This window comes from Stomoxys calcitrans, chromosome 1, assembly GCF_963082655.1.
Source record: "Stomoxys calcitrans chromosome 1, idStoCalc2.1, whole genome shotgun sequence".
NCBI lineage: Eukaryota > Metazoa > Arthropoda > Insecta > Diptera > Muscidae > Stomoxys > Stomoxys calcitrans.
In genome coordinates, this window is record NC_081552.1 from 51,327,729 (window position 1) to 51,344,370 (window position 16,642).

General features: G+C 37.7%; 2 protein-coding genes across 4 annotated transcripts in view; both read left to right on the forward strand.

Annotated features, from left to right (window-relative positions):
- Window positions 1-16,642, forward strand: part of LOC106092620 (zinc finger and SCAN domain-containing protein 12) — a 190,266-nt gene that overhangs the window by 145,771 nt on the left and 27,853 nt on the right. Inside the window, exons 3-4 of one of the 3 annotated variants that reach the window (XM_013259521.2) lie at window positions 7,721-7,881; window positions 7,942-11,273. The exons of the other annotated variants lie outside the window; for them this stretch is intronic. Coding sequence (XP_013114975.2) covers window positions 7,756-7,881; window positions 7,942-10,149 — 2,334 coding nt within the window. The 5' untranslated portion in view covers window positions 7,721-7,755 and the 3' untranslated portion in view covers window positions 10,150-11,273. Of the gene's footprint in view, window positions 1-7,720; window positions 7,882-7,941; window positions 11,274-16,642 lie in introns of those variants that run through there. 3 annotated transcript variants of the gene reach the window in all.
- Window positions 1-16,642, forward strand: part of LOC106092621 (oocyte zinc finger protein XlCOF6-like) — a 68,964-nt gene that overhangs the window by 46,374 nt on the left and 5,948 nt on the right. The window lies entirely within an intron of this gene.

Consider the following 16,642-nt stretch of genomic DNA (forward strand, 5'->3'; position numbering starts at 1 on the left):
CTGTTGATTGGAGACGTTTTGTTGCCTCAACATTAGGGTGGTGCTGAAGTGTTGCATGATGTTTTTTTTTTTGGCGTGAAGTGATATTTCTTCTTTGACATCTTTAATTTTTAGATCTGTGTTGAGATCACTGTTTCTGATGAACCATGGTGCATTGACATTTTTTTTAAGAACCTTATGTTGGAATATTTGCATCTTATTTATGTGTTTATTTTGCACGCAGCCCCATATCTGGATTCCATAAAGCCAAACTGGTTTTAAAACTTATTTATAAATCATTAATGTGTTGTCTATTGACAGAGCAGAGTTTCTTCCCATAAGCCATTGTAAGTTTCGGTATTTTGCATTTATCTCTACCCGTTTGTTTTCGATGTGTTTTGCCCAAGTATGTTTAGACTCCAGCGTCATGCCCAAATGTTTTGCTGAACTTGCTGAACGGGATCTTTATGCATCATCTGTGGAAATTTCAAGAAAATCCAATCAGCCGATTCGATTTTCAGAGTGACAAACAAAAACAAGTTGATTTTTATACCCACCACCGAAATATCCATTTCCGACCCTATAAAGACTTTATATTCTTGATCAGCGTAAAAATCTAAAAATCCGTCCGTGTGTCTGTTGAAATCACGTTTCAGTCTTTAAAAATAGAGATATTGAGCTGAAACTTTGCACAGATTCTTTTTTTATCCATAAGAAGTTTATGTTCGAAGATGGGCTAAATCGGACTATATCTTGATATAGCCCCCATATAGACCGATCCACCGATTTAGGGTCTTAGGCCCATAAAAGTCACATTTATTATCCGATCTTGCTGAAATTTGGGACAGTGTGTTGTGTTAGGCCTTTCGTCATCCTTCAACAATTTGGCCCAGATCGGTCCAAATTTGGATATAGCTGCCATATAGACCGATCCTCCGATTTAGGGTCTTAGGCCCCTAACAGCCACATTTTTATCCGATTTTGCTGAAATTTGAGACAGTGAGTTGTGTTAAACCCTTCGACATCCTTCAACAATTTGGCCCAGATCGGTCTAAATTTGGATATAGCTGCCATATAGACCGATCTCTCGATTTAAGGTTTTGGGCCCATAAAAGGCGCATTTATTGTTCGATGTCGCCGAAATTTAGGACAGTGAGTTGTGCTAGGACCTTCGACATCCTTCTTCAATTTGGCCCGGATCTCTCGATTTAAGGTTTTGGACCCATAAAAAGCGCATTTATTGTTCGATTTGGCCGAAATTTGAAACGGTGAGTTGTGTAAGGCTCTTCGACATTTATCTGCAACTTGGTCCAAATCGGTCCAGATTTGGATATAGCTGCCATTATAGACCGATATCTCGATTTAAATCTTGGCCTAATAAAAGGCGCATTTATAATCCGATTTTACTGAAATTTGGCACAGTGACTTATGTTAAGATTTTCGACATCCGTGTCGTATATGGTTCAGATCGGTTTATTTTTAGATGAAGCTACTAAAAAGATCAACATTTTGTTTAACACAATTCAACAATGACTTTACTTATTAGTATTTGGTCCCAATCGGAACATATTTTGATATAGCTGCTATGGGGCACCGGATTTTGACGAAAGGTGGTTTACATATATTCCCGAGTTGGTGGGTATCCAAAGTTCGGCCCGGCCGAACTTAACGCCTTTTATATAAAGAGTAGATAACAGTGGGCCCATGATGCTACCTGGGGGTACTCTTGATGTAATTTGGTGCAAATCGGAATATTCATTTTCGTATTGTACTCTAAAGAATCCAGAGTCGAGATAGGAGCCAAGGATATCACAATAGTTTTTTAGAAGTACGGTTATTAGCTTCATCATGAGGCCGTGATGCCAAATACCATACCATGTGATAGGTCAAGAAATATTACGGAACATATCTCTTTTTATACCCTACACCACTACTGTGGTAACTAGTTTGTAACACCCAAAAGGAAGAGAGATAGACCCATTGATCCGATATACCGATCGACTCAGAATCACTTTCTGATTCGTTTTAGGTATGTCTGTCTGCCTGTCTGTCTGTCTGTCCATGTTAATTTGTGTACAAACTAGAGGTTGCAATTTTCATCCGATCGTCGTCAATTTTAATATGGGCATTTTTTCGGCCTAGAGACAAAGCCTGTTGAAATTGGAAAAAATCGGTTCAAATTTGGATATAGTTCCCATATACATGTTCGTCCGATTTGTAGTAATACTGCAATAATATGGTCATTTGTTAACCGATTTTCTTGAAATAAGGCAGCAAGAATTTTATTATGGCTTTCGATATTACAGTTGAACTTCATAGAAATCGGTTCAGATTTGGATATAGCTCCCATATATATGTTCGTCCAATTTGCAGTAAAATGGTTATTTGTCACCCGTTTCACTCCTAGAGACACTGCAAGCGCATTGACTGACCTATTTTGAACAACGCTTTCCCCGACGACTTCCATAAAGTTTGTCTATAAAGTTTGCTCGAAATCGGTTTAGATTTAGACATAGCTCTCATATATATATTCTCGTCCGATTTGCAGTAATATTACAATCAAATGGCCATTTGTTAATCGATTCTCTCGAAATATGGCAGGAAGGATTTTCTTTTGCTTCTCGATATTATGAATGAATTTCATAGAAATCGGTTCAGATTTAGCTATAGCTGTCATATATGTATATCGCCCGATTTTCAATTCTGCAAGACCAATCTTGCCGAAATTTTTCACAACGCTTTTCTCGACAAGTACCACATTATCAAATTTTGGGTAATTTGCAATAATGTTGTCATTTGTGAACCGTAAGTATCACAGTTTGAATATATTTGCTCGAAATGTGATGCGGATTGTTTAAAAACCCATTTGAAAACATCCGGCGACGTCCATCAAAATTGGGGTATTTTAATGTCGGCACTGCCTGACTTTTGCCTTTCCTTACTGGTTTTCAAATGCTTCGTCAATAACGTTTGGTACACAATGTATTTGTTCAATCGAAGATGGTTGTCTGCAAAATCCATCCAATTTGCATCTGCTGGACTACGGGCTCCAATTGTAACATGAAAAGTTTTTCAAAAAGTTTTCCGATTTGAGGAGGTAGTGAGATAGGCCGATACGATATTGCTTCATACGGCCTTTTACCGGGCTTGGGGATTATTATAATCACGGCGAATTTTGTAACCAAACGAGCAAACCCTTGGTAAATACCTCCCCTTTGATCAGATCATAACCAGTTGATTTTTATACTCTCCACCAACTAATTTCGTCATTCTGTTTGTAACTACTCGAAATATTCGTCTGAGATCCAATAAAGTATATATATTGGGTTGCCCAAAAAGTAATTGCGGATTTTTTAAAAGAAAGTGAATGCATTTTTAATAAAAATTAGAATGAACTTTAATCAAATATACTTTTTTTACACTTTTTTTCTAAAGCAAGCTAAAAGTAGGAGCTGATAACTGACAGAAGAAAGAATGCCATTACAGAGTCACAAGCTGTGAAAAAATTTGTCAAAGCCGACTATATGAAAAATCCGCAATTACTTTTTGGGCAACCCAATATATACTTGATCGTCGCTACATTTTATGTCGATTTAGCCATGTCCGTCCGTCTGTCTGTCGAAAGCACGCTAATTTTCGAAGGAGTAAAGCTAGCCGCTTGAGATTTTGCACAAATACTTCTCTTGTCGTGCTAACAAGCGTGCTAAGTTCGGTCGGGCCGAATCTTATGTACCCTCCACCATGCATCGCATTTGACGAGTTCTCTTCCCGGCATCTCTTCTTAGGCAAAACAGGATATAAGAAAAGATTTGCTCTGCTATTAGAGCGATATCAAGATATGGTCTGGTTTGGAACACAATTAAATTATATATTGAAGGCCTGTGTAAAATGTCAGCCAACTCGAATAAGATTTGCGACCTTTGGGGGCTCAAGAAGTAAAATAGAGAGATCGATTTATATGGGAGCTGTATCGGGCTAAGAATAAGAATAAGAATTGCGCCCTTTGGTGTGCTTGGCGTGCTAAGTTCGGCCGGGACGAATCTCATATACCCTGCACCATGCATCGCATTTGTCGAGTTCTCTTCTTAGGCAAAACAGGATATAAGAAAAGATTTGGTCTGCTATTAGAGCGATATCAAGATATGGTCCGGTTTGGACCATAATTAAATTATATGTTGGAGACCTGTGTAAAATGTCAGCCAATTCGAATAAGAATTGCGCCCTTTGGGGGCTCAAGAAGTAAAATAGAGAGATCGATTTATATGGGAGCTGTATCGGCCTATAGACCAATTCAGACCATAATACACACGTATTATGATGATCATGAGAGAATTCGTCGTACAAAATTTCAGGCAAATCGGATAATAATTACGACCTCTAGAGGCTCAAGAAGTCAAGATCTCAGATCGGTTTATATGACAGCTATATCCGGTTATGAACCGATTTGAACTTTATTTGACACATTTGTTGAAAGTAAGAATAAAATACGTCAAGCAAAATTTCAGCCAAATCGGATAGGAATTGCGCCCTCTAGAGGCTCAAGAAATCAAGACCCAAGATCTGTTTCTATGACAGCAATATCAGGTTTATGCGCCGATTTGAACCATACTTGGAACAGTGCTTGGATATCATAACAAAATACTACGTGCACAAATTCATTCAAGTCGGATAAGAATTGCGCCCTCTAGAGGCTCAAGAAGTCAAGACCCAAGATCGGTTTATATGACAGCTATATTAGGTTATGGACCGATTTGAACCATACTTGGCACAGTTGTTGGATATCAGAACGAAACACGTCGTGCAAAATTTCATTCCAATCGGATAAGAATCGCGCACTCCGGAGGCTCAAGAAATCAGGACCCAAGATCGGTTTATATGACAGCTATATCAGGTTATGGACCGATTTGAACCATACTTGGCACAGTTGTTGGATATCAGAACGAAACACGTCGTGCAAAATTTCATTCCAATCGGATAAGAATCGCGCACTCTGGAGGCTCAAGAAATCAGGACCCAAGTTCGGTTTATATGGCAGCTATATCAAAACATGGACTGATATGGCCCATTTACAATACCAACTGACCTACACTAATAAGAAGTATTTGTGGAAAATTTCAAGCGGCTAGATTTGCTCCTTCGGAAGTTAGTGTGCTTTCGACAGACAGAGGGACGGACGGACATGGCTAGATCGACATAAAATGTCGCGACGATCAAGAATATATATACTTTATGGGGTCTCAGACGAATATTTCGAGTAGTTACAAACAGAATGACGAAATTAGTATACCTATCCTATGGTGGAGGGTATAAAAATTAAGTCTCTATTGGCTCCCCGGTAGTACCATCGTTATTTTGCCAGCTCTACTGGGCACTGTTTTTTGAATTTTGCAACTGGCAAAACTTTGTCCAAATATCGATAGAAAAAAATAACAATTGATATTTAGCCAAAAAAAATCAAATATCGATAGTATCAATAGTACCATCGATATTTTGCCAGCTGTACTAGGCACTGGCTTCATAATATCTTAAGAAATATGTATTTTCAAAAAGCAAGCTTTGGGCGCAGCAGAACACTCCGAATATACATATATATGTTATGGCGGGTTGTTGTCTTTAAAAATATAGCAAAAACATAAACTACATAAAATTCTAAGAAAATTCTCCGAAGAAACCATGTATCTAATATGAAATTCTAATCGACGCCTCTCAACTTGAAAATATATATGCCTGCATTTACCAAAAAAATAAAGCTAGAAAAAACTCACACTTACTCCGCGGGATTAGGATTTTAATTTTGATATATGTTTCCATCCGAGAATTTTCTTAGAATTTTATGTAGGTTACATAATGAGTAGTAGTAAAGATATATACCACTAGCGTTTTTCAAAAACGATAGTGGTATATATCGTTATTACTACTCATTAATGGCATACTCTTAATAAAGATTCACTGATATTGAATGATTTTAAATTAATATCCTTTTTTATCCTTTAATATGTATCAACTCCATATAATGTGTAAGTTTTCTTCATAGATAGTTTTATGTTTAAAATTATAAACTGTACACTTTTGTGAGTTTAATGAAAGGAAAATCTTTTTTTATGATAAAACATGGCAATAGAAAATTAATTTAACGTGCTTGGCCATGGGCCCTTAAACCTCAAATGTTGTGTTAACAAATTTATATTTTCAAAAACTTCTCACAATAAAAAGCATTGATGTGAAAGTTTGAAAAGTATCCTACGTTGGGCGCCAATTCTTTAGCACTGCATTTTTTTTTTTCAAAATTAAGGAAGATGACAATCTGTGAAAAACTTTTTTAAGCCAAAAGTTGAAATGAACTTTAAATTCAAACTTTTGAACAACATTTTTTCGGCATCTGAACCACATGTAGATGGCAAAGAATTAATCAAACCCATTTAAGATAAGATACGAAATGGCTGAGTTTGAATCGTGGAGAAAAACATTTAAAATTTCTTTTAGAGGTGGTTATGCCGCGAGGAGATATTCAGCTATGTAAAATTACTCCACTGATATAAAACAAGTAATAACCAACTAAGTTCGATCGGGTCGAATCTTGGAAACCCACTAAATCTTTACATAAAATTAACTTAAATCAAGGGTATAGTTGCACTTTAGGTTCCACATTTCTTCCAAATTTAAGATCTTTTTTTTTTTTGCTTACCCCCCCTCCATAGGATGGGGGGTATACTAATTTCGTCATTCTGTTTGTAACTACTCGAAATATTCGTCTGAGACCCCATAAAGTATATATATTCTTGATCGTCGCGACATTTTATGTCGATCTAGCCATGTCCGTCCGTCTGTCTGTCGAAAGCACGCTAACTTCCGAAGGAGTAAAGCTAGCCGCTTGAAATTTTGCACAAATACTTCTTACCGGTCCATGTTTTGATATAGCTGCCATATAAACCGATCTTGGGTCTTGACTTCTTGAGCCTCTAGAGTGCGCAATTCTTATCCGATTGGAATGAAATTTTGCACATAGTGTTTTAGTATCACTTCTAACAACTGTGCGAAGTATGGTTCAAATCGGTCCATAACCTGATATAGCTGTCATATCAACCGATCTTGGGTCTTGACTTCTTGAGCCTCTAGAGTGCGCAATTCTTACCCGATTGGAATGAAATTTTGCACGACGTGTTTTGTTATAATATCCAACAACTGTGCTAAGTATGATTCAAATCGGTTCATAACCTGATATAGCTGCCATATAAACCGATCTGGGATCTTGTCTTCTTGAGCCTCTAGAGCTCGCAATTATTATCCGATTTGCCTGAAATTTTGTACAACGGATCCTCTCATGACCATCAACATACATGTTTATTATGGTCTGAATTGGTCTATAGCCCGATACAGCTCCCATACAAATCGATCTCTCTATTTTACTTCTTGAGCCCCCAAAGAGCGCAATTCTTATTCGAATTGGCTGACATTTTACACAGGTCTCCAACATATAATTTAATTATGGTCTAAACCGGACCATATCTTGATATCGCTCTAATAGCAAAGCAAATCTTTTCTTATATCATTTTTTGCCTAAGAAGAGATGTCGGGAGAAGAACTCGAAAAATGCGCTCCATGGTAGAGGGTATATAAGATTCGGCCCGGCCGAACTTAGCACGCTTTTACTTGTTAATTTACACTTTGGTATGGCGTACCGAACCAATATCCTAGATTTTTTTGTGATTCTTTTGTGACCCGGTGTCATTTTTGTTTGCAGTGAAAAAATCGTGATTTACAAGGCGTTTGCGAAAAATGTCTTCAGCTACTCATGTTTGCCGTTTATGCGCGAATTTGAGCTACGATGGCAGTTATATTTACAACAATGAAGGACAGCCCTATGAGTTGTACAACCTCATCCGCAATTGTTTGCCCACCAAGGTTAGTCAAACAAAAATAAAAAAAATGTGGTATGGTTAATATGAAGCTTTTCATTTTTAGATTATAGATCTCGAGAAATTCAAGCATATCTCCATTATCTGTAATGAATGTTGGCATTCTTTGGAGTATATACACAACTTTCATCAAAATATAGAAAAGGCTCAGGAAAAGCTCTGCCAACAATTTCCCGATGCTGTTAAGATGGTTAAAGATTTTGTAATCTTTGAGACCATTGGCCATAATTTGAATATTAAGGTGGAGCAGGAGTTTATTACTACATCTCAGACTTGTGAGGGTGAAACCAGCAACAACATTGCGGAGATTTCCAACTCCAATGAATTGCTAGGAATAGAAGAAAAAGAGTCTAAAGCTGCCCTAGAGTTTTTGGCAATACAAAGCGAAGATGTGGCTGAAACCAGTCCCAGACATATACTGAAGTTGTCAGCATCAAATCAAGGTTGCGAGGATACTGAAGATAATGCAGTTGTTCCCGAGAGAAGTCCAACTCCCAATGAACCTCAGCCCAGCTGCTCATTTTATGCAAAATTCCCAACTGAAAAAGACTTAGCGGATGACAACACCACTTCAAGTGATGATGATATACCCTTGGCAAAACGTTTTGCCAAAACTAAATCCTTGACATTAGAAGATTCTGATCCACAACCCCCAGAAGCTACCCAAATTTCCTATCCAATGGAAACTGATGTCACTAAGTTGTTCGATTTCTATTTTTCCCAAGTGATGCCTGCAGTTAAATGCGTAGTTTGCTTGGAATTGTTTGAAACGTATTCCTTGTATCGCGAACATTTCTACAAAGCCCATCCCAAAAAACGCTTTCACATTATATGTTGCTGTAAGAAAATGGGTTCTGATTACATTATCAAACGTCATATGCTGAACAAGCATGAAAATGTCCAAGCACCCCAATGCCAGCATTGCCATTTGAAGTGTATAACGAAATCAATTTTAAAATCTCATATTACCATACATCATGCCAAAAAAAAAAGATTTTTTACCTGCACTGCATGTACGCGCCAATTTAAAACTCAGCAATATCTACGATTGCATATAACGAGGGATCATACATCCCAAAATGTGAAGATTTCAGCTGAGGATAACCTCAAGATGGGTAAGGCATTGGTCGAAGAACTTAAACGTAATGATGCCGCAGTCCTAGATGAACTAGTGGCCACTTGGCTACCCAGCATACAGTGTGTTGTATGCCCGGAAGTCTTGTCTAAATATTCCGTATATCGTGAACATTTTCAAAAGACGCATCCATACAAGTATTTTTATCTCTCATGCTGTGACACAAAGCTACATATAAATAAAAAGGTGCTTGATCATATGCTTTTTCACAATAATCCGGAGACTTTCAAGTGCAAGCCCTGCAACAGATCTTTAACAAGCGAAGCCAATTTGCGTGCTCATAACCGAGACCACCACATGACGACACATGATAAGAAATATTCATGCCAACAATGCGATATGGCCTTTACTACTCGTAGGGGACTTTCATTTCATTATGCTCGAAAACATAGCGTTCTTAGCATGCCGGAAGAGGCTATACAAGAAGATGGCAGTTCTGTGTACAATTGCAAGGATTGTGATTATTCCACTCAGTCCTACAATACATTTGCCACCCATCGTTGGTTTAAGCATAATCCTACTAGAACTTATAACTGCCACGTTTGTGGTAAAAGTTTTAAAGTTGCCGCCAAATTGCGTAATCATCTTAATGCGCACGCCGGTAATCGTAATCATTGTTCGATTTGTGGCTCTTATTTTAAGAATTCCGATGGGTTAAGGAGACATCAACAAGTTTACCACCATCAACAAGCCGTTGAGTCCAATGCCAAAGTTCGACATAGACATGCGTGTTCTATATGTTCGGCCAAGTTTCCTCTGAGGCTAGCTTTAAAGTTCCATATGCAAACTGAACATCCGGGTAAACAAATTAAAAACAGTCGTATCTCTTGTACGCTATGTCCCTTAAAATTTACAAATCCCGCACATTTTCGCTTACATTTGCGTACGAAACATGGAAAAACTTCTCTGGAAATTAAGGAGGAGATTGTTGAAGAGCAGGATGTTGAAATGTTGGAAGAAGAATCTTGTGCTTTAGCTGGGGATGACATAATGGAGCACGAAAACAGTTTGCTTGGTATTAATGAGGATATAGTTGAAGAGAAGGCTGAAGTTTCAAACGAAGAACTATTGGATGAATCTATGAAATCAAAAAAAAAAGCATTTGCCCAGAATCATTAAAGAAGTTTGGAAGAAGAACAACTCTTAGATGAATCTTACATATATTATGAAGCTGATATTTGTGCATATGTACTTATTTATCTTTTATCCATGTCTAACAAGTTTTTCAAATACATGCCACCTACTGATTAATTTTTAAAATTTGCCGAGTTCTGAGGATTTTACTCAACATCGAACAAAAGGAATCATTTCTGGCTCTTCGCAAGTCTATATTTATAGTCTTATCTGCAAGGAAGAGATAGTTAAAGAGGAGGGTGTTGAAATGTTGGAAGAAGAATCTAGTGCCTCAGCTGAGGATGACATAGAGGAACATATAAACACTTTGCTTGATATTAAGAAAGATATAGTTGAAAGGAAGGCTGGAGATTCAAAGAAAGGAGAAGAACTATTGAATGAAGCTATGAAATCATAAAGAAGCATTTACTGAAGAATCATTACAAAAGAATGCTGAAGTTTCAGAAGAAGATGAATCTAGTGCATCAAATAAAAGAATTCAACACCACCCTATATTTTAAAGCTGACATTTGCCGCATTCTTATTTATATTTTATCCATGTCTAACAAGTGTTTCAAATACATACGTACCACCTATTGATAAATTTTTAAAATTAAATCTGAACAGAAAGTTAGGAATTCCGTGGTACTTACAAAATCCTTAATTGTTTTCAATGCCACTCCCCTAAGTTGGTTCATGTCTGATATTGTGTCTCCACCTAAGTACGGGTATCTATTGGGCGCGAAAGCCGGACAATGACAAAGGAAATGCTCCAACGTCTCATCATCTTCCCCGCATGCCCTACACTTGCTATCACTTGCCGCACCGATTTTCCCGTTATGATACCAATAGCTATACTGATCTCCTTCTTGTTTCCTTTCAGTAATAGCCTCGTCTTCTCACGATCTAGATTCGCCGTCTTACCGACCGTTTCGCTGTTCCACAATATTGAATGCGCATTCGTCGCCCACTTTCTTAACTCGGACTCCGTCGAGCCGAAAGGCTTCGGGTTAACAAGAATCGATATTTACCACCCACTTATTTGTTTTACAATATTTTCCAAATCGTTATTTATCGTCTCGCAATTAAAATAAGAAATCTGTTATAAAATTCTTATCTTATACATATTCTTATCTATTACATACCACTTACTGATAATTATTATACCCTCCACCATAAGATGGGGGGTATACTAATTTCGTCATTCTGTTTGTAACTACTCGAAATATTCGTCTGAGACCCCATAAAGTATATATATTCTTGATCGTCGTGACATTTTATGTCGATCTAGCCATGTCCGTCCGTCTGTCCGTCCGTCCGTCCGTCTGTCTGTCGAAAGCACGCTAACTTCCGAAGGAGTAAAGCTAGCCGCTTGAAATTTTGCACAAATACTTCTTATTAGTGTAGGTCGGTTGGTATTGTAAATGGGCCATATCGGTCCATGTTTTGATATAGCTGCCATATAAACCGATCTTGGGTCTTGACTTCTTGAGCCTCTAGAGTGCGCAATTCTTATCCGATTGGAATGAAATTTTGCACGACGTGTTTTGTTATGATATCCAACAACTGTGCAAAGTATAGTTCAAATCGGTTCATAACCTGATATAGCTGCCATATAAACCGATCTTGGGTCTTGACTTCTTGAGCCTCTAGAGTGCGCAATTCTTATCCGATTGGAATGAAATTTTGCACGACGTGTTTTGTTGTTATATCCAACAACTATGCCAAGTATGGTTCAAATCGGTCCATAACCTGATATAGCTGCCATATAAACCGATCTTGGGTCTTGACTTCTTGAGCCTCTAGAGTGCGCAATTCTTATCTGATTGAAATGAAATTTTGCACGACGTGTTTTATTATGATATCCAACAACTGTGCCAAGTATGGTTTAAATCGGTTCATAACCTGATATAGCTGCCATATAAACCGATCTTGGGTCTTGACTTCTTGAGCCTCTAGAGTGCGCAATTCTTATCCGATTTGAATGAATTTTTGCACGAAGTATTTCGTTATGATATCCAACAACTGTGCCAAGTATGGTTCAAATCGGTTCATAACCTGATATAGCTGTCATATAAACAGATCTGGGGATTTGACTTCTTGAGCTTCTAGAGGGCGCAATTCCTATCCGATTTGGCTAAAATTTTGCATGACGTATTTTATTTTTACTTCCAACAACTGTGTCAAATAAGGTTCAAATCGGTTCATAACCTGATATAGCTGTCATATAAACCGATCTGGGATCTTGACTTCTTGACCCCTAGAGGTCGCAATTATTATCCGATATGCCTGAAATTTACGATGTTATCTCTCATGATGGATCCTCTCATGACCATCAACAAACGTGTTTATTGTGGTCTGAATCGGTCTATAGCCCGATACAGATCCCATATAAATCGTTCTCTCTATTTTACTTCGTGAGACCCAATGGGCGCAATTCTTAAACGAATTGGCTGAAATTTTACACAGGTCTCCAACATATAATTTAATTGTGGTCCAAACCGGACCATATCTTGATATCGTTTTAATAGCAGAGCAACTCTTTTCTTATATCCTTTTTTGCCTAAGAAGAAATGCCGGGAAAAGAACTCGACAAATGCGCTCCATGGTGGAGGGTATATAAGATTCGGCCCGGCCGAACTTAGCACGCTTTTACTTGTTTTTTTTTTAATTTTTTTATTCTTATATACATATGTACTAGGGACGAATGATAGAAATATGCTGTTCCTATGTTCGTATTTATAATTTAATTTAACACAATAAATATTTAATACATATATGAATTTTGTGTTTTGAGTCAGATTTGGCGTTTGTAGGCTCCTGATTTCATACACCACCTGCTTATTAACGGCATATTACTTTTTAATCCTGATTTTCATAGTAAAATTTTAATGTTATTTAATAATCCTCTCCACAATGTAATGAATGTATGAATAATACATAACGAATTATTGTATTATATATCATATTAGCTGGACCGGTCCCGCTCTGCTGGGCCTTCTTTTACTTTATATGAAACAAAATGTTCCTTGGAATATTTATTTTCGAAAATTGAAAATCGTTTAGTGAAATACCATGCAACGAAAATAGTATATCGCTTGACAAAAAGTTTAACAAAATAAGTGCCTTTATCTGAATCCCATAATATTTTTATTGGTCTACGAATTTAAGTTTGGATGTAAGGTGTACTCCATTCTTAAAATACTTAATTTCAGACCGATATTCTCATGAGGTCCCCCAGACACTTGGTCCTGAAAAAATATCAGCCTTTTGCTCTTCTTTCAAATACCATTTATTTAAACCCCATATTGCCATTGGTTTTGAGAGAAGTTTACAGTATGAGGCGTCCCCCAAACACATGGCCCAAAATTGGTTATTAAATTCGTTTTCTAATCTCAAATATCCTTCATTTGAGCCACATATTGGCATGATCGAAAAATGTTTACCCGGTGGTGCTCCAAATTCATGGTTCCTCATTTGGCTATCAAATTCGTATTCTATTCCCAAATACCTTTATTTGAGCCCCATATTGCGATGGTCAGTAAAAAATTGCTGTTTGTGGGACATTTTGGAAAAGGGTAGACCCCCAGAAAATTGTTCCCGAAAGTGGGTATAAATTTTTGCTCTACCCCCCAATTCCTTTCATTTAAGCCGCACATTGACATGGTCGGTAAATATGCCCGATTTAGGGGCCCGGAAAGTATATCAACAACGTTCTCTATTCTCATATATTTGAACCCCATATTGCCATTGGCCTTTGGATTGGATATCAAATTAGTTTTCTAATCTCAAATACCATTCACTTAAACCGCTTATTGAAAATGCCAGCAAATATATTTACGGTTTGGGGATGGGCCCTAAAAACTATCAATATCGTTTTCCGCTGTCTTGAAAATCCAAATTGTCTTCGTGAGCAAATACGTTCTATTTGGGGGTTGTTGTGTTGATGGGACGTCCCTTAGACAGTTGGTCTCGAATGTTGATATCAGAATCGTGGTCTACTCCCAAATAACTTTCATTTCAGCCGGCAAACATGACCGGTTTGGGGGTGTTTTGGGGGATGGGGCGGCGATTCAGTGACTTGGCCTTGAAAATAAATATCAGATTCGTGGTCTACTCTAAAGTAACTCCTATTTGAGCCCCATATTGCAATGGTCAGCAAATACTTCCTATATGGGTGGTGTTATGGGGGTTGGGCGGCCCCATAGACACTTTTTCCCGAAAATGATATAATATTCGTGCTTTACTTTCAAAGGCCTTTCATTTGATGCCCATATTGCTATGGTCGGTAAATTTGTCCTCTTTGGGTGATGTTTTCAGGAAGGGGCGGCCCCCAAACACTGGGTCCCACATTTGGATATCAGATTCGTATTCTACGCTTAAATAGCTTTTATTTAAGCTCCATATTGCCATGATCAGTAAATAAGCCCTGCTTGGGGGGTGTTTTGGAGAAGGGTTGGTCCAACAAGTTGATATCCGATTAGTATTCTACTCGCAAATACCTTTCATTTGAGTCCCATATTGCCATGGTCAGTAAATATGTCCGAGTTAGGGGTGTTTTGGGGGTTGGGGGGTCCCCTTAACTCGTGGTCCAACAATTGGATATCAGATAGGTTTTCTAATCTTTAATACCTTTCATTTGAGTCCCATTTAGTCGTGATTGGTTTTTATATATATTTGGTAGGTTTTGGGGGTGGGGCGGCCCCCCTAGGTAAACCATCCGAAATTTTGATACCAAGTTTTTGTTTTTACGCTACTATAATAAAGCACCTTTTATTTGAGCCTTTTATTGCTATGGTGGGTAAATATATTCGGTATAGGGGTATTTTTGGGGGTGAGGATTAGAGACTAGATTCGTTTCAGCCCCATATTGTCATTAGTGATTTATATTTCCATTTGGCGGGCCTAGGAAGTAGTGCAGCCCCCGAGATATCCCACCCTAAAAAAGGATACCAAATTTCTGTTTTTAAGTTATTATAAATACACTTAATTTCGCTTAAATTGCCCCACAAATCTCCGAGATCTGACTTTTTTAAAAATTGGGTGAGGTCGATTAAGGTTCAGTAGGGTGGGCGGCCGTTTGCAACACATCGAAATATCCATTTCCGACCCTACAATGGCGATTTAACGATGTTCCTGTGTCTGTTGTAATTACTCGACAGGCTTCAAAAATTTAGCATTGAGCTGAAAATTGTCACAGATACGACTTTTAGCTACACGCAGGCTGCGCAACGGGCCAAATCGGCCCATATTTCGATAAAACTGCCATAAAGACCGATCTGCCGATAAAGGTTCTAAAGCCTATATAAGCTTTATTTATTACCCGATTTCGCTGAAATTTAAAATAGTGAGTTATTTTAAGTCTCCTAACATCCGGGACTACATTACGATATAGCTGCCATATAGACTGATCTGCCGATTTAGGGTCTGCAACCCATAGAAGCTTTATTTAGTACCCGATTCTGCTAAAATTTGAAACAGTGAGTTGCTGTAAGATTCCCGACATCCGACTTAAATATGGTTCAGATCGGACCATATTTGGATATAGCTGCCATATAGACCGATTTGCCGATAAAGGGTCAAAGCCCATAAAAGCTTAATTCATTACCCGATTTCGCTGAAATTCAAAACAGTGAGTTATTTTAAGCTTCCTGACGTCCGACTCAAATATAGTTCAGATCGAACTATATTAAAACAGTGAGTTGTTTTAAGCCTCCCGACATACGACTCAAACCTTGTTCAGATCGGACTATATTTAGATATAGCTGTCGCATAGAGCGATCTGCCGTTTAAGGGTCCGAAGCCCATAAAAGCATTTCTTATTATCCGATTTTGTTGAAATTTGTAATAGTGAGTTGTTTTAAGCCTCCGGACATCCGATCCAAATACGATCCAGATCAGGCTATATGGATATAGCTGCCATGTAGACCGATGTTGCAATTTAGGATCTAAATTCCATGAAAAGCTGAGTTATTGCTTGATTTCGCGGAAACTGTTACTTGTATAAGAGTTCTCGGGACCTCAATAAAATATGATCCAGACCGGCCCCTATTTAGATATAGCTACACTGATAGAGAAAGAAGCAACTTTCCCAATACCGTCTGGTATTATTTTGTTCACGTCATTGTCAAAGATTCTTAATTCCATTTGGTATTAATTCAAAACCAGACAAAGAATTGACGGCGTCACATTTGTATTTTAGTTAACGCACCAAATGTGTTGTTGAGCTTTGTACTTAAAATATTGACGCCATAATAAAATATTTGTTGAACAAATAAATAAATTGTTTTAATACATTTTGAGTGCGTAAAATTCTTTTCAAGTACTCGAAAGCGGTAAAAATAGTACAAATTCTAAGGATATTCTACACCAAAAACATGATAGTCTCTTGTGGGGAAAACAATGCTGTGTTGGTGTATTCATATGAAAATTACTTCTGGGGATCAATGGATATGGAATCAATTGTTGATACAATACAAAAAAATTGAGGTTGATTACA